General features: G+C 38.9%; 1 protein-coding gene across 3 annotated transcripts in view; it reads right to left on the bottom strand.

Moving 5' to 3' along the window:
• Positions 1-5,829: 5,829 nt before the first annotated feature.
• VPS41 (VPS41 subunit of HOPS complex) overlaps positions 5,830-19,287 on the bottom strand; it is a 137,724-nt gene continuing 124,266 nt past the window's right edge. For all 3 annotated transcript variants that reach the window (XM_061374872.1, XM_061374870.1, XM_061374871.1), the window contains 6 exons: positions 18,891-19,031; positions 17,276-17,412; positions 10,014-10,113; positions 9,198-9,242; positions 7,535-7,614; positions 5,830-6,024 (listed from right to left, as the gene is read on the bottom strand). In XM_061374872.1, coding sequence (XP_061230856.1) covers positions 5,944-6,024; positions 7,535-7,614; positions 9,198-9,242; positions 10,014-10,113; positions 17,276-17,412; positions 18,891-19,031 — 584 coding nt within the window. In that variant the 3' untranslated portion in view covers positions 5,830-5,943. The remainder of the gene's footprint in view (positions 6,025-7,534; positions 7,615-9,197; positions 9,243-10,013; positions 10,114-17,275; positions 17,413-18,890; positions 19,032-19,287) is intronic.

A 19,287-nucleotide genomic window follows, 5' to 3' on the forward strand; every position in this document is an offset into this window, starting at 1 on the left:
CAGTGTGCATTTTTGAAAACCTCTTTATGTGTAAGCAGTCCCTTTACTGCGTATCAAGGGTTGCTGTGGAAAGGGGAAATGCTTTTAAGATAAGTCCATGATCATTTTAGCACTTGTTTTTTTATACCACTTGCAAGTGCTTACCCACTGCTTCTGATTTGCTCCCTCATTTTTACCTAGTTGTTTGTTGTGGTTGTTGTTGGTTTTGAACAACTAAGTTTACTGTGCCAGATTACTTTCCTGACATTGAATTTGACCACATTAAGGACTCTTACTAAGTGCCTTTCAGTTGTAGCGTTCAGGTTCTGTGCAGTTCCCAGGGCAAAAACTCAAGGACTTATTCTCCTTTTGTGCTCTCTGATGAGGTGCTTCAAGGCTTTTTGAAGCACTGAAAGTGTCATTTTCTAATGATGCCTCATGGTGACTTACACAGGCATGGCTGAAGTCTGACAGTGCCAGAGTCTGGCAGCTCGTTCTGCCTTCGCCTCTTAGCACACCATGCTACTATATAGGTCAGGTGGCTGACAATATATCCCCACTGCTACTGTGCTCTATATGCTGGCACACTATTTCAGAAGTTTTTTGACACTGAAGAGAGGATGAAAATCTACATAGTGCAGAGCAGAGTTAATGCAGAAATACATTCTTGGCTCAGCTTTACAGACTGCACAAAGAAAATGCTTCCCGACTTTGGTTTCATTTAGCTAAAGATATCGATTACTTTGCAGAAATTCCAGATGAAGACTCTTAGTAGCTGGTATTGGACGCACTGAAAAGTGCTTCAGTGATTCTTCTGTCAGCATGTGCACAACCAGCTGCTACTGAATGGGTCCTACAGAGTGAAACCACTATTGTCACTTGCACCTTGCAGTGCTGCTACTATATTGTGTGCAAGACATGGTAACACGGGAGACAACTGCTCATTTTTAAAAACATTTCCCTTAATCTGATTTTTAAACAATCCACAACTGTTTTTTGTGGCTCTCGTCCCTCACTGCCACCACAGACATAAACCTGCATTCTATGGGAGTGCTATTTGGAACACATCATCCAGCTGACATCTTGCTAAATACAATTTTACAGCCACCAGACACCAAGATACCATTAACCTGTCAACCTAATTGGACTTAAATCCTATTGGGATCAGACTAAAAGCAAAGGTGAAAACCCCATCCAGCAATACAACTGCCCTCTGCAGCTTCTGCCACTTTCTAGCTGTTAATAACTCTCCAACACCTCTACTCCTGGCAGTTCCCCCAGGATGGTGTCCCACTGGCCTGCTATGCTGCAGCACCACAACTGCTCCTAAGCACAACCCTGGAGCAGAAGCCACTGGCAGCCCTGTCCATTCTGACTGCAGTATCTGGTGGATGTCACAAAGCCCCTAAGACCCACTCTACTGCAAAAACTTACTCTGATTGCCATTCCTTGAAGCCTTTTAAGACAGAATGTAGGTCACTCCCACTATGACTCATTGACTTCTCTTAGAACTTCTCACACATCCTATTCTCTTGTGTGTTTGATGCCTCAGATGCTTCAGATGTCTTGTTTTCTGCATAGTTTAATATTTGATTACAGTAAAAGAAAGCACACATTGTCTTGAGGAACAGAAAAAAACGTTATCTAGGGATTTTTATAATGCCAAGAGAAAATTAATCTTTCATGGCACAGTGGAGTAAGAAGACAGTCCCCAAAGTATATAATTAAAGAGTTATTCTCTAAATGTGGTACTTCCTTACAAGTCTTGTTTAAAGTGTTTTAAGAATACAGCAATTGGTTCAGAGCTGGTGTTTGGCAAAGATCTGCTTGAGGGAGAAGCTCTTCTAGAAAGGAAGAGACCCTCTTAATGTTGTGTCTTGCATTTGTAAATAAGGATAAAAGTGATGATGCATGGATATGAAGTCAGAACTGTACAACAGAACAGGAGACAGGGAAAACAAGCATCTCTGAGAGATTTCCCTCATTCAGATAATGGTCCTTGTTCAGCATTAGGTAAGAATTTTCCTGCAAGTGTTTTTCCAAACTGCTGCCAAATGATGCAGGCAGGGACTAGTCCAACCAGCCTGCAAAGCTGACACTGTATTTTCCAAGGTGACCAAGGCATGCAATACTTGAATGCTGATTTTACAGCATTTCACAAATGGGAAATCCAACGTGAGGTTTTCCTTGAAGAGGTTATTTGCAATTCCAGTTCTCTTGAATGGCAGTCAGGAACTCTACTGACCAAGGAGAAAACCACTGTGGTGGGAGTATACAAAGAGGAAAATGGTGCCTGTCTAGAAGACTTTAGCTGAATAACCATTTAAAGTGATTAAAGTGATATATTCTAACGTGATATAGTCTTAAAGTGATATACTCCAAAATGAAAACTTGATAAGCAAACCTGTGCAGTCTATACAGAATACTGACAGCCTCTAGAGTGCCATCAGCCAACATTTGGAAAAAGATGCTGCAGCATAGACTCCTACTAAAAATACATTACAAAACATAGCAGGCAACTGGGTATTTCTTGTTCTCTGCTTCACAACAGTCGTTGACAAATCTGCAGTCAAGTCCTTGGCAGCAACTGTCCATGAAAACACTCATTTCAAACAGGAATATGATGTGGATCTAAAAATGGGAAAATAACTAATTTTTGTCATCACTCTGGCTCTGTAACACAAGATCAGGGTCAGATAAGGAACAACTTACTCCTGTGCATCACACAATACCTGCCATTTCCACAGCTGTCAGGTGCAGCTCCAGGTAGAGGACATACCTTGTGTACAGAATGACTCCTTGAAGTATTAACTGACCCACTGATTCATACAATGCTGGGCAGCAGACTCTTGCCCAAGCACTAAACACAGTTGATTCAACACCTCACTCATCTGGCAGAGAAGCTGCCTCAAGCCCACTGAAACACAGCTACTAGCCAGTGAACACATGAGATGTAGCCATAGCAGGAGACTGCAAAAGCCAGTTGTGCACCTCTCAACCTCAAGGAGACCCAAAAGATCTGCAGAGCCTCTCCCAGTCCCTTTCAGACATTGTCTGAATCAGCCATTAAAAGATCACCCTATAAATAATCTATTACAAGTGCAACAGGCACCTCTTACTTGCCCTACAAATCGCTGGCTGGAGCTTCATTCCTGGCATGTCCCAGGCCCCACAGGTCTGCAGGGAACAGATAAACTCTGCCTTTATCCTGATGCTGTCACTTCTCCCTGTGCCCTCATCTCAGCAGGACTAAAGGGCCTCATGATCACCAAGCACTCCTTATGGGCGTTCATCACTCCTTATGGGCCTGACATTGACACCAAGCCTATCACACAGCACTGTCTCAAAACCATAGAACAAAGACAGATGACAAAAAACATCAAAAGACTAATATAACCACAATACTTTTGTCTCTTAGATATGGCAGACCAGCACATTCTTAGGTGATCCATCACATATCCTTTCAGTTAGCTTTATTGGTCATTATTGTAGAAATCACACAGAACTGGATGGCTCAGTGAAAAAAACAGTATTTCCCTTGTTAACTTTAAGTTTACCTTCATTAGAAGCACAAGCAGTTTGATAAATGGACTGATATCTTAAATGAGCTCTGGTGAAATTGGTAAGTGCTATTCTGTTCTTTTCTGAAGGGTTGTGCAACTTTAAGGCTACTTCTTAGTCAGAACTACTCTTCACCAGTAGAAAAGCTCTTGGGTAGCTGAATATTTTAGACTTTAACTTCAGACACTTTCTATGATGTGAAGGTTTCTTATGAAGAAAAGTGAATCAAAGTCAGGACTGTGTATTTCTTGTGGAATCCTAATGAGCAAATTTAGAATTCAGGAACACGAGAAGTCCCTGAAGCCTAAATGAAAGCAGCTTTGGATTTAGAGAAGATTTTGATTAGATTTTCATATGGTCATTTAAAATGACTTGCATAATGCAAAGAATATGCCAGGTTATAATGCAGTATGATTGCCAGGGATGGCAGGCTAGCAAACTGAGTCACTGAACGCTCAAATGCTTTAGGGAATTTAAGGTCAAGCTGAAGTAAACAACAGACCTACTTTAAATTAGCATATAACTCTGAGCTACAGACAGTTTGTGGCATAACTGTATAGAAGTAAATTGACCTTTTCCTCCTGCAAGCTGACAGCTATGGCACTGCACAGTGCATTCTTAGGGTGTAACATAGAAAAGCTGCTTATAGCTACTGAAGAAGTGGGTTTTGAAGATGTTTCTAAACTTGTCTATTGCAACAGCTCATACATGACGATGAAACAGCCCTTGAGTTCACTGGAGCATTTAGTTTACTAGGAATCAAAGCAGCTCTTCTGATCAGTGAAGTAAAGAATGGATGAATGAACAATATACCTGAGAATATGTACTAGCCAGTGAACTGAACTGCTACAGAGTCAGGCTGTAATTCTTAGGGATGAAGCTTAACAAAGCTCCTATCCTTCTGTTATTTTATCTACTACATGTCCATAAACCATCTGCACCATTATCTATTTCTCCTCAGCTGTCTGTATTATCACAATAGAATGACTGTTATGGTTTTGAGATCTATCCTTTCAATGATAATTTTGTCTCTGTGACCATGCAGAGTAAATCCTACTATTTCTAATAATTTTATACCAGTATTATACGGATCTACTCAGTGGACAACAAAGATCACTGTTCAGATTGCTAGATCAGCTCAGCCAGCTGCCCAGAGGATATCAAAAGAGTGTAATGAATTTACATAAACTAGAAACCCAGGTTTCTACAATACAAATGATTTTAAGGTGTACCTACATGGGAGTAAAGTACAGAAGGACCTAGAGGTGTTGCATTTTCCAGTTTTACAGATACACTGCACTGTCACCGCACCACTGTTTCAGAACTTACGGTGTTAACTACTGGTTTAAACCTCACAATTTGATGGTAAAACAATGCAGTTTTACCTTCAAACTCCAGTTATTAAAAAAGAGGAAAAATATCTTGGGAGTTCTGAAACTTTTTTTTTTCTTAGGTAAAAGATGCTTATATTTAATTTAATCAGAGAACATTATAAAGAGATTACATTACTGTGAAGACATTGTGAAAGACAACCTCCTTTGGATCAACAAACAGAACGCTGTTTAAATTAAATATGGGATTTTTAACATCCAAATAGACTGATTTAATTTCACTTTCCCTTCCTAAGGCCAAAATAAACTTGTAGAGATCTTTGAAAGGTCAGATTTCCCTTCCTCCCCTCCCCATACTTAAATGAAATCAGACATTAGAACCACACTTATAAGTGCAAAGCACTGTTGCTAACAATTAAAACTAAGGATTTTAACAGGAGAAAAGCTCACCTTAAACTACTGCATTATGAACATCAATTGAGTAAATAGCAAGTTTATAGCAAACTACGAATGTGTTACCATAAAACCAAGGTAAATTGTCCATGTGTGGACCAGTTAATGAGTTTGTTAATTTAATGACAGTCCTGAAGCAGTCAGGACTGAAAGCAGTCAGACTCCTATGGGTCTCAAGTTAAACACATCAGTAATAGACTACATCAGAACTCAGGGGCTTAGGGAGCTGAGTACACAGCAATCCATCTTCCTTTACAATATCTAACCATGAGGAGCCTGATACGGCTCCAAACCGTAAAGCACATTAACTGATAGCAAGCACAAATCTCCAAATTGTTTTTTTTCCTTCCTATTTTATTTATCTTTTCTGTTCCAGAGATAAGTAATGAGCTCAGCAAAGGAACAGTGCCATATGAATTGTGTAACAAAGACTTACTAGGAAAACATTTTCACATCTTCTCTTTCCCAAAAATGTTCAATAAGCTGAGTAACTTACACAAACCAGTTTTAAAGCACAATCAGATTTATATACAGAAATTTTAACTAACAGAAACCACAATAGCTCAGTATGGTCCTACAGATTTGGTGTCACAGACTGTCATGGGGAGCTATGGGACTGCTATTTCTTCATCTCCAGGATTGCACTTCCTGGCCCTCGGTGTTTGGCACTGCATATGTTGCAGAACTGGACAGAAGATACCTAGAAATCAAAAAGAAAAAAAGAATCTCTTGGAGAAATGCAGCCACATTAGAGTGTTACTGTTCACAGTCAGGCTATCAACATTGGCATGGACAGGCATAGGAAGGCAATATAGAAGAAACGTAACAAAGCAGGCTGTTCTGGAGTCAGAGGGCAGTGCACCTCACCACTCACTCCAAGTGCATTCCCATCACCCTCCTGGAGAGTAAGGTCCAATTTCCTCCACAACAAAAAACATACAGAGTCAAAAGCACTGCTAATTATCTTCCTAGATAAGAGGAAAGTAAGTCCCTTGGTCAGCTCCACTGACCACTGATGTCTTAGTTACAATTCTGTCTTTAGGTAGAGTTCAACAGATTTCCAGCAGCTGAGAGTATGGCAGGAATACTGTCCATTTGAGATCAAATAGGTATTTATTGTTACTACTGAGTTTAGCTCTGTGATGCTTTATGCATGCGTTATTTCCCTTTCAGTATGTCACCGGCAATCAAATATCAGTTACACAGCTGATGACCTAAGGCCAAGAAATACTATACATTGGAGAATTTGGCCCAGATACATGCAGGTGTCTTTACATTCTTACGTGCTACAGAATATATATACTGTAATACCCATGTCACATTTAGAAATCCCACCTCACAAGTTACTGTTCTAAAAAACTGAGAAAGCTGGGTAAAACTTAGCTTATTTCCCAAATAATAAAATTTGTGGTAAACATTATTTGAATAAATATTTACTAGTTGTTGGGCTTTCTCATGCAAACGATCTAATTCATTTAGATTTTCAGGACATGTTTAAGTAGATATGCTGTACCATATGGCTACAAGCAGTTTGCCTGGTTACTTGAAGATGAAGTGATTCACCAAAGTTATTTTTTCACTGGATGTTCATTTTCAGATACATACGCAGAATCAGATTAAATTCCATTTTTGTGGTGGTTTTGTTACCACTCTGATGCTTTCCATCCTAAATTCAAGAATGGTTCTATTTAGATTTTGATTTGTTTTAATTGGGGGGGGGGGGGGGGAGAAATCCCTGATGAAAACAAGCACTTCTGGGTATAAAGATGATTACAAAGATATTTAAATATTAAATCTGAAATGAGTGATTTTTTCCTCCAAGTCAGAGACATTTAATACACTTCACTTGAGAAAATATTTTTATTCTTGTCTTTAATTAAACATACGTAAAGTGAGAGCTGCAATGGAAAGGAATTAATTAGAGAAATCCGACAGGTTGTATTCCCTGTATGTCTCAAAGGTGTGCTGCATATTCAGATTGCAGAAAGTGATAAAGTACTTCTCAAACAGCAGCAATCTCTTTCTAAATTGGATGAACTTTAGTTGCAGTGGCTCCCTCTCCTTGGTCACATACTGCTATGGGTTATCATCACAAATAATCACACTGTAATTTCTGATAGAGCCATGCACTTCTCTACAGTCAACAAAAGGAAGTAATTTGTCCTTTTATCTTAGGCAACAGTGTCAGACAGATCAAGTTATTTCCTTACCGTGTTAGATACCGGGAGGCACTCCTTGTGAAACATGTGTCTGCAGTGGAACACTACCACACTGAAGGACTTGGATGCATCTAGGAAAAGAGGAAGGTAAATGCATTATAACATGGCAACAAAACAAATAATTCAGTGGCTACAGCAGTATATAATTGCAATGTGTTCTACACACAGAAACATCAAGTAACAGCTCTCAAGTTAATTTCCAACTTACTCTGGCTCATTTATAGAAACCATGGAGAGTGATGGTTTCAGGTAAGATATCCCAGTGATGGAGGTAGAAGACAATTTTATTTTGTGGCTTAAATGCTGTATACCTTTGCACCAGAAACTTTTAATGTTAGTCTGTGCTACATGCAAAATTTGGGGAGGGAGAAGCAGAAAACTACCACCAAATAATTTAGCTATTTTGAAGCAAAGTTAGCAAAAAAGATCTTGTGCTAGTAGTGTGGGGAGAACCAGAACATTAAGCAGTTCTAGTGCCTACACTGCACGCCATGATCTTGAAATTTGGCAAGAAGCTGCCTAAGTGCATGATGTGCCTTTCGATTCCCACATAAATACTTAGCCCAGTTATAAGCCTACATATGACGTATGTCCACATATCCAAATAACAACTGCCTTACTCATCAGAATCCTCCACCGGAACAGGCTGCCCAGGGCAGTGGTGGAATCACTGGAAGTGTTCACAAACAGTGTAGATGAGGTCCTCAGTGACATGGTTTAGTGGTGGACTTGTCAGTGCTGGGGAACAGTTGCACTTGTAGGTCTTTTCCAACCTAGTTGATTCTATGGTTCTGTAACTTTTGATTCCTTGGTTTCCACCCCCTCAACACGCATACCTCAAAACGCACTAGCATATTCATCACTGCCAGGTGTTTTATCACCATGTGACTGCTGTGGTCTGTACGTCTGGCACATGTGATCATAGTATAGTTGGTTTCGTTTAAGTGAAAAAAGGTTGAAACCAGATGAAAAAACTAATCGACTCTATTTAGCAAACAAAAATAAATAGATGCGTACATATTTTGTCTTATATATTTTTGTCTGAAGATGCCGTGAAATTGCCCTTTTTTCTTAAGATGCCCAACAACTATATTGGTGTATCTGAGCTACAGCTGCCTTGCAGAACGTGCAACTTCAAAATAATACCCTGATTTTCTAGTTTCAAAACTCACTTTAGAAGGTATTTTAAAACCACAGTCTGTTCTAAGTTGTTTGAAACACGACAGCAGTGACTGAAGCCAAGAGTGTTCCACCACTCTGACAAAAAGTACATTCCATAAAACATCACGATCTACAAGTTCAGTCTAAATCGGTCAAAACAGTTGGACAAGATTTGGTGGCAACGGCTTAGTTCTGTGGTTCTAATAATTTCTGAGAACATGGATGTTGATGGAATTTAAAGCTGCCACGTATTTCCAAGCAGAAAATAAGGAAGTCAAAGAAAATCTGGGTTTAATGCAGCAAAAATAGTTCACACTTGACTCCACTCCCATATCAGAATTCCTAAGCAAGCTTTGCACAGGAGACTGATATTTATACAGGGATTATCAAGGAAAGCTAGTACACATTTCTATGAATAAAACCAAACAGCAGTTCCTCTAAAAATAATTAGAAAAAAAAGACAACCTCTTTTCCTTCTAGAAAAGCATCCTACCTGAAGGAAGTATTGGAGACAGGCATGATTCACAGATGTTCTCCTCTATAAAAACAAAACAACCTTGTAACAGCTTTGTTAACAAACTCCATGTTTACTTTTTTATGAAGTAGGCATGAGCATACTACTAGTACAGAAACGGTGCTTGGTCTTAAAGCATTTACTTAAGATCCCTAACAGGGTCTGTTAAAGAATGAAGAGCAATACAGAAGCAGCATTTCTAGTAATAACATGAGAAATGTTTAGATCTTTTGATTGTAATGATGGCAGAACTGCAGGAGTGGGGCTGTTTAGGGTCAGCGCTGTGGAGGCACAAGGCAAACTGGAACAAAAGAAGCATAGGATGGGTACACGGTATCTCTGCAGCATTTTGTAGCAGAAGCTCTGATCCTGTGTCCTTCTGTCAGTTTCTGCCTCTTTGTACTAACACACACATCATGAGCACCCTGCAAAGTATTTTCAACTATTCCTGAAAACTACCTTGTAGCTTTTGCTTTGGTTGCAGGTTTGTAATCATCTGGCTATCCATGTTGGCACTAAAAAGCATTTCTGACTTTTATAGACAAACTGCAGGACACCACGTGTTACTGGCTATGCAGAGACGGATTAAGGGAAAAAGCTGCGTGCTAGATCTTGCAGTTTTTGAGATACAAGTAGTTCCTTCTCAAAGAGCAAAGCACTAATATCCTACTACACTCTACCAATAAGGCAGGATACTCAGGCTTTGAGCATCTTCCAAAGCAGAAAGTCATGTGGCTTCAGTCTATAAACCAAGACTTCAAATCTTGAAAGTGGCCATGTTTCCTCTGTACCCACCATCTACTAGAACACCTTTCATCTGAGTCCGATGCATCTTCTTTAATAACGAGAGAGAATCAGCAACAAGTATCTTCTTGCAACCTTCCCGCAACAAGATCTGTTGGTGCAAAGAACAAAATACAGCAGTTGTTGAACAGGTGGGATATCAGCTATCCTGGGGTCCCTCCACTGGGTTTCCATTGCCAAAGAGAGCACAGGGAATGTTTTAAGACTTTTGAAGCTATTATAAAGGAGGGAAAGGAGGAACCTCCAGTTGCCACCACCTCTACCTAAATGAAACCCCTGCATTATAAAATACCCTTTACAAATACACTGTTGTCATAAATTATGATCCTCCTATGAGCTTGTCTTAACAAAATACAATGAATTTTTACAGTGCCCCTCACAATTGGTTTCCAATTGTAGACACAGAAATTCAAAATGTAGTTTGTTCTGACGTATTTCTTGCTGAAGTGTTGTTTTGGAAGCAGTACCAAATGCCCACACAACCAAAGGTCCAGAACTTTTTCCTCTTTAGCAAAAAATCTCAGCCCCCTTTCTACTTACTTAGTACTTATCATGAGATTGACAGGTCATTGCCTGACAGTGCGGTGAAACACAAAAAGCAATCAAGGGCATCAGAATGATACAGAGCCTTATTTCACAATACTTTAACAAAGCAAGTCTGACAATATGACAAACCTGAATCAGTTGTGTGGGATTTTTCTTCCTCCTCCCAGATTGATGCTTGGAAATTTCTTTTCCAATACAATTCCTCTGAAATGAAGCTCATAGCCAATTGTAAGCTCAATCACCCCACCAGAAAGTCATATAAAGCGGCAACGTGCCTTCCTTTTTTCAGGTTATTTGCAATTGAGCATTCTAATATCATCTACCATACTAATGCAAATACCTAAGAAGTAGTAGAATAATAGATTTTACAGCCAGTTAAACACTGTCCAAACCCCTATCTTCTTGTATACATATTGTGAAGCAACAAGGACACACTGCCAAGAATGATATGCAAATCTGAAATACATTAAGAAAATGAAAACTGAGTAGCAATAAGCATTTCAAACTGGGCACGTCAGTGGGTAAATGACATTACACAGTATTAAGACACACTGAGCTACAGAACATCTCAGAGCACCAGAAACAGAATGCAGCTCTACAAGACAAATGCTTAGAAACTAATCCTTAGCATCTGTAATATCGGGAACGATATGAGTATGCCTTTCCTGTTCCAACTTTTTCCAAGGGCAACAGAGAATGTTTGATTTTGGTTTAAATACAGAAAAATGTCACTAGCTTTGAAAAAAAGTACTAAAAAACACTTTGCAAGGACAACTGAATGAGACTGTCTTTCAGAATGAGTGCCTGCTAGACCAAAATATTCTCAACCAGCAAATTATATCCCAAAGACAGGTAAGTAACTTAGAGCAGATGAGGTCTTGGCTATATACTTTGCTAGCTGTAGTCAGCATAAGCAGATGAAAAATCCTGTGCTTAAGTAAAAGGAGTAAAGCAAGCATGTTAAATAAGAGGGCTGCAACAGAAATACAATGGGAAGAAGAGAGCAAGATTTACTATTTTTTACTTAAAATACAGTGTGACAATAGGAAAGCCTCATTTAAACACAGAAAAATAAAGGGGGAAACATCATTAAGTTACTGGAAAGCCTCAATACTGTTTGATGCTTGAAAACCAGAAGTAACAGCAATTATCTTTTAAGACACATGCACTATGTTTCCCTCATTATTTAAACCCCACTGAGATTTTTCCATACCTCATTCAATGCCTGTTTATCAGACCTTATTCTGCTAGAAATGGAATACAGTAAGCAGTTATTGTTATATAAAAGGAAAAGTCACAGCAAAGAATGTAAAATGTCAAATCGCAAGGTAATAAATCTCAACACTTCTGCAGAAACAGATTTGAAGAGCTCAGTGATGAGATGAATCATATAAGAGTTACAGAAAGAGAAGCAGGAAAAGGAATTTGGAGATGAAACAGAGGGAGGAAGAATGTTTGAATTAACTCCTTTACATTAAAAGAAGTATATAAATGTGTACCCTAAGTTTAGGCTTAAACTGACATCAGGCATAAATCTGTAACAAAACCACTTTGTGAGAAGAAATAAGACTCAGGATGAAATGGTATCTTTCCCCCCCTTTACAAGCACATCATTGTAAGCACAAGAAAGACAGCATGATACATCTACAGAAAATGTTTAGGCAGATATAATGCTTTTTACCAAATTAATGAAAACTTCTGAAACCAAAACATTTACTGCAAAAAAAGAACTCTAATTCATTTTCTGACTTTATGAGGGAAGATGGTACTCAGTAATTAAAATCAGAAGCCATAAAAACTTCTATTTAATTTTGAAAGTTCTGATTTACAAATGCCTAACACCATCTTTAAAGGAAATCACTGCAGCATGCAGTTAATTTGAAAGAATCTACTCAAAGCTCTGGGAATGAATTCAGGCCTTGATTCAGTTTAGCACTCGAGCAAGTCCAAGCTTATCAAGGCCAATGAACCAACCACAACTAAAAGCACATTAGTTTTAGTCTTTACAACCAAAAGGCAGATGTCCCTCTGTTCAAGCTGTCACCTGCCCTCTAGTGCCTCCAAGGTGTCTGAACAGCAGCTTAGTCAAGTTCAGGAGCAAGATCCAACAATTTTTCCATGTTCTATTTCAAGCATTCACCGAATGATCATCAGTTTCTATTCATTCATGAACTCTGTTATGACTGGACTGATGTGAATTCTGTGAGTGGATGAATCTGTTATCCATCAAAGTTACTTCAGGTTCAAATGAAGTGCAAACTTGTAAGTCAACATTTGAGTAAAACGGCCAATCCACAAGATCTAGAGGTACTGCATCTAAACAAATTACTTTTGTATTTTAAAACTAGGGGAAAAGAAATCTTAAAATACCAACATCTTTTGAAGTTTTCTTCTAACAACTGTCATACAAAGTGTGTTTCTTTCTGAAACAAAGGAAGTATTTAAATCTCTTTCAACACCACAAGCATTTCCTAAAGTTCAATCAGGTACAGACTAAAGCTGAAAAGACACCTATTTTATACACCTGGAACACGTAACAAACTTATAATTCACAGGTGCACAAATAAGGGGACTTTTCTATTAGCCTTCTCTGTGAGATATGTGATACAATGCTTTAGAAACCTTCAGCATGATCCCAGACTGGTTTGGGTTGGAAGGAACCTTAAAGCTCATCCAGCTCCAACCCCTTGATCACAGGCAGGGACACCTTCCACTAGAGCAGCTTGTTCCAACCCTGTCCAACCTGGCCTTGAACACTGCCAGGGATGGGGCAGCCACAGCTTCGCCGGGCACCCTCTGCAAGTTCTTATTGTAAGAGAGGCTCCTGCATTCCTCATTCATAAGTTAAGGCCAGATTAAATGTGTGAACTGTTTTATATTCTTTTTCAGTTTAATTTCCAAGGAACTGACTGTAAAAGGCAAATAAAAAGTTCAACAATATATTCCAGAAAGAAGGTCTTTAAGATCAGACCATTGTAAAATTGGTGAGTTTCAGTCCACAGAACTTGTATAAAACCAACGTCAGTGGCACTGGTTTCACCGAAAAAATACAATAGTTTGAATTTATATTTTGCACAGAAATATTAATAAATGCTGATTTTGCTACAGTTTTCAAATAGGAGCATTACTGCTCTAATTGTGTTGGCGAAGGAGGGTTTTAAGAACAATTACACTGTAAATTTCTGTTGGGAAGAGAGGTTCCTCATGAGCCTCACAGAAGCAATGCTTATGCATGGCAACCAAATTCAAGTTACACTAACAACTTTCCAATTGTATGGAGATAATGCTGAATTTGGGGTCTGTGTCTTGGAAAACACTTTTTAATGCAAGCAGTAAAAATGAAAACGATTAAGCTTTTGTCAGGGTATCAATATGACTGGCCTCAATTTGGTTAGCTGACCACAGGTTTAAATGGTATTTAGTTTAGTTGAACACACTGATGGAAGAACAGTGATTTATTCACTATTAAGTAAAAATTGTGCTAGGAAGATGTAATTTCTCATAAATAAGCAGGTTTCTCTTTAAGGCAACACATCTCCAGGAGTTTATAAATTCAAAGGAAGCAGTCTGTGGTCTATTTTAGCTATAGATTTATGGCACTGAAGAACTAGATTTCAGGTGTTAAATATAAAATCTAATTAAAAAATTTAGACTACACTACACTTGATAAATACTCCAGATAAAATGCAGACAACTGGAACTTAGTCATTGTTGCCTATGCCTTCATACCTTTGTTGTCTATGGGTGTTAATGTGTATAAACAGTAAAATCAGGATTATTTCAGCAATAAATAAACTTTCATTGCTACAATACATCAGTGCCACTCGATTATGTGCTGTGGTTTTAATACATTAACTCAGATGATGACAAAGAAGAAACATTACAATAAATGATCCTCAGGAGGGGAAAAAAGCAACCAAAGAATAATCACTTGGAGTTTTAATCCCAATTCAGAAAACCACTTAAGTACTTAAATATTTTCCTACTTAGGGGAACACTTAAGAGCGTGTTCAGATTTAAGTTCGTGGCAGACTGCACGTCCTGAAGTGAGAAAATAAAAATGAGTATTCTTGAAGAGTAATAATGCAGCTTAAGAGATTTCTACTTGTAAAGCAGAGATGTAACACCAGAGAAAAAGCAAATTAACAGTCCTTACATAAAGTTGTAGCCTAAGAACAAAGTCTCATGTGATCTACACTTTATTTTTACCCAGTAGAATACCAAATTCTATATTAGTGCCATGCTTGGTTGGTAGTAAACAGATATTAACTCCTTTTCACGGGTGTAAGTTAACCACGCAGAGCTAAGGTGAGCTTGGAGTAGCACACAGAACTCTTACAGCAGTTCATCTAATGGGTGGTAATTTGTTAATGTGAAACTACCTGTCTGCTCTATGCCGACATTAATAACAACTTAAACCATTCAGGGAAGATCCAGATTAAAAAAACAACAAACTCTGTTGCATCAGTAGACTCCCTTTTTGGATTCTCTAAGGCACACTTGTAAGCCACATACGGCATGCTTTGGCAGCCACTCAATCTGATTCACTTGGTTTTGCTGGATGTAAAGAATTGTTTTCAAAAAGACAGTCTGTCAAAGGCACTGCTTTTAGCTCCTACCCATGCTTCACATCACATCTAACGCACAGATAGGAAATTTGCATCCATATACTTAGGTAAGCATAAAACAGATAACATGGACTTCTCACTGTGAACCTATGCAACATGATGCAAAGGTGGGACCAGGCATCATACAAACACACCAAAGGCTAGTTTTAAACCAGCTAACAAGGCAGCAGTCATCATGGAACTGCTGGATGCAGAAACAGCCCTGCTCTAAGATTTGAGTTTACCAGTCTATGGCTACTTGGGTGAGTGTTCAAGAGCTGAGATTGCATCTCTACTTTCCAGTGTAGACACATTATCTGCTCATAAACTATACTTTACATTGTCGGTAATACTTCAGGAACAGTCTTATTTTAAGCTACAGCTCACATTCCTCTAAAGTCCCCCTTTTTCTGGCTACATTGTCTTGCTATCCTACAAGCAAGCCAAGCACAAATTTTATCAACCTTCCCTAATTTCTACTGTTCCTGTGAGATCTAAATTTTGGCCCTAGAGCTATCCAAATTTACTTCAAAATGAATTAATTTGAAATCCATGAAGCATTTCAATGCTAACAGCAAATAATTTTGGGTATTACTGTGAAGGTTAAACACAGCATTTTAATCCCAAAGTAATTTTGTTAAAAGGTATATGAAGACAAAATTATTCTTCCCTCCCTGTCATGACCAAAACGATGTCATCATCTTTGGCTGAAGCCACACAATATACTTTGCATGCAGGATAAAGCTGCAGCTCTTCACACAGTCTGCTGCAGACACCCCAAAACCATACATTTGAAGGCAGGAACAGCAGGATCAGCAGTGCAAGCTGCAGGTCACTGACAGCAGCAAGGTTCACAGGCAACTGCTTAAATGTAGCATGCTATTTAGCTAGTATCATTTGGGAAGGATATTAGTATTTCATGAAGTCAAGTAAAAACTGGAAGTAATGTTACAACCTGCGTCACATGCAAACATGTTTATGTTTATTTGGGGTAGCTCCTTGCACATAACAAGTGATAGGAGAACAAGACACATAAAATGCTTCTTTGAAAAGTGATAATGCAAAGCCCAAATGATAATAAAATAAGGGAAAAGCCTTGTAAAGGCTTTAAACTCTTCCTTTTTAAAAGGCTTTCTGACATCACTGGATGTTCTAGCAGATACAGTCTTTATATGGCCCAGTAAGAGACCAACCATGACCTTACTGAAAGCCATCAAGACTGTCTATTTGCTAGAGATGTCCAAAGACTAATAGCAGACTGGAAACAAATGTTCATGAGGATCAGAAAACTGGGAGTTTCAGGTGCTTACTGGGCTGCTTTTCTGGGCTCTACAGTCACACTAAGGCATTCAAACTGCTCTGTATCCTTATGTCTCTTAGTAAATGGTATAGAGCAGCATCACAGAAAACACAAATATGGCCCTCTTTTTGTAGCAGGGAGATTTAAAGTATGCAACGCAACTCTACCTATTGTCACTTTGATGGGCACGCTTCTTGTAAGTTCTTACAAACACCTATCAGAACCAGTTATGGAGGAAACGGCACATATCTGTGTAACGGTGCTGGGATACAAACCCTCACAATGCAACAAGCTGTCATTTTTTTATATAAATGCAGAGACATGAACACATTCTACACAACAGACGTGAATTTGATTTTAGAAGATCATTTTCCTTTAGTTAGTATGACACTTAGTATAAGGCTCTAATACCTGGTGAATGTTTGTTTTAGTGACCGCACATTGTGTTCTGCCTCCTCATATGAAACAGAATGAAAAGCACTGGTCATGAGACTTTCCAATACTGGACAGTCAGGCAGTATAAAATAGTCAGAATCACCCAAGATCATTCCAGTTCTACTTTCCCACTGGGCTTATAACAGAGTGGGAAAGATTTATAAGTGCTAGAAGCCATCAAGAGACTATTTGTCTTAGTAAATCTCCACCCTTTCTGTCCTAGTTTTGTAGCATCCCACAGTGTCAACAGATGTCTGAGCAGAATAGACAAACCTTCATGACAGACATTTCTTGTGCTGGTCAATGGCAAAGTGGTTTTGCTGTCCCTCTGAAAATGAGTATCACAGGAAGAATGCAACATTTACCTGCAAGTTGTAGTCCTGAAGAATTTTCACTAGCGAGTCTCTCAAATTAGGAATCTCCATGCCTTCCTTAATGCGGTGGATCAACAGAATGGGATCAACGTGGGTTCCAATATTGTTCAACAAACCAGTAATAAAAGCTGTGAAAACCAAAAGGCAAAGCAATTAAGAAAAAAAATCCAGCAAAATACCTGATTAAAGGATGCTTTGGTGACAAGATACAGGCTTTGACAGATTCTGTGCCAGTTCTCTGCTAAGAGATTAACACTAAGACTCTTATGTAGCATCCATATGTTTCTTGCAGCTGTATTTACCTAAATACAGGCCTTTGGGTGAGATCAGAAGATACTGTTTGGCAATTCACAGACCCTCCAGGGTATTTCAGGTTAAAATAGGAACCAGCACAAACCCACAAGTAAATAAAGCATTTGAATTCAATAAAAAGAGCACTTGAGCAAACAGAGCCAGAGAATTAACTATGTTATGTGACTGCTCCATTCCCCCAGGTCCAGGGTTTAAAACCAGATTCTCAACCACTTAACCCAACGCTGGTGAGAGTGACACAAAAGAAGTCATCTGCTTTTTGACATGCACCTGGGTAAATGAAACACTGGAAGGATGAATCTCAAGACTCTGCTTTTCTTCAGTCTCCAAAACTGAGAACATCAGTGGAGTTCCTCTACATATGGACAGATGAAACTGAAAGAATTCTATATGCTCTGAATCCCTTTTGCTCTGAAGATGTCATTAATTGTAGCCTTGCTTTAGTGACACCCTGCATGCAAGTATGGGCAACTTGAGCATGCCATTCTGAAGGACTTATGGATTTCAGTTGCTTTTTCCTTTAAGAATTAGCATCCAAGGCATGAAGAGATACATTTTCTGAAAAATTCTACAAGACATCCAATCCTTTGGAAAAAAGGTCCCAAAAGAGACTCTAAAGCCTTGGTTTCAAGCCCCAGAGGAGGCGGCAAAACTAATGGAGTGGAATAGTTAAAATAAGTCTTTATTTTCTCAGTCCTATGATCTTCTCTGAATCTGCCTCCTGAAAAGCAAACTGATGTTGCTTATAAGATTCTGCTACTTTCTGATTTCATCTAAACTTTAAACTTGAGTAGCTATTCATATAACGGATGAAAGGCAAAATGCAGTCGTTATTACGGATCCACCTTTGTGCCCCAGAAACAAACCAAATCAGTTATTCTACTGAGGTGTGGGCTCTTCCATTTCAGAATTTCAAAGGGAAGCAGCTGCAATAAGCAGACACACAACATCCTCATCAAGCCTGCAGACTGTGTCTTGATGCAGTCTAAAAATAAAGCCTCATTCTGCCAAATTAAAAGCACCATTCTTCCCTTGATTTGTCATTAACGACATTAACTACACAGAGCTTAGTCAAATGTTAAATCCTAAGTACTCATTTTGTAGCATGCCAACATGCTGCCTTACTGGAGGTTTTTATGCACAGTAGGACAGCTCCACAAACCAGAACACCTCCCCGGCCATCCATTAACACCTTCTCTAACATGCACGTGGATAATGCAATCCTTCACTTGCAATAGCATTTCACACAGAAAAAAATACATATGCAAAGCTTCTGAGAAACTATCCTGCTTACGTGGTTTGTCAATGGAATATAAAATGAGATCTTCCCAAAGTTCTCCATCATCTTGTTCCTTGGCAAACTCAATGGCTTTATCTACATCTTGCAATTCTTCCATTATCATCTTCAAGGCACTGCGGCTATTTCCCATTCTGCCTACAAGGAAAGAAATAAAGGAGTAAAGAGATCATAAAACCTAAATACTTATCAACGCACAATGCTTTTAAGAAGCTTTCAAAAGGAATTTTGTAAGTGTGAAGCTGCTCAGACTCATTAAACGAAGATCAAATCTAATCTAATCTGAAGCAGAAATGCAAATCCCAGAGCAACCAGTATAATCGGAGCAACTGCTTGGAATGCTTTGCTGGACTGGGACCTGGAGCCTGCTTAAGGATGTGCTGGGTCATACTAG

This window comes from Neopsephotus bourkii, unplaced genomic scaffold, assembly GCF_033783945.1.
Source record: "Neopsephotus bourkii isolate Nb327-2 ecotype Australia unplaced genomic scaffold, CSIRO-AGI_Nbou_v1 NB_1655, whole genome shotgun sequence".
Lineage (NCBI taxonomy): Eukaryota > Metazoa > Chordata > Aves > Psittaciformes > Psittacidae > Neopsephotus > Neopsephotus bourkii.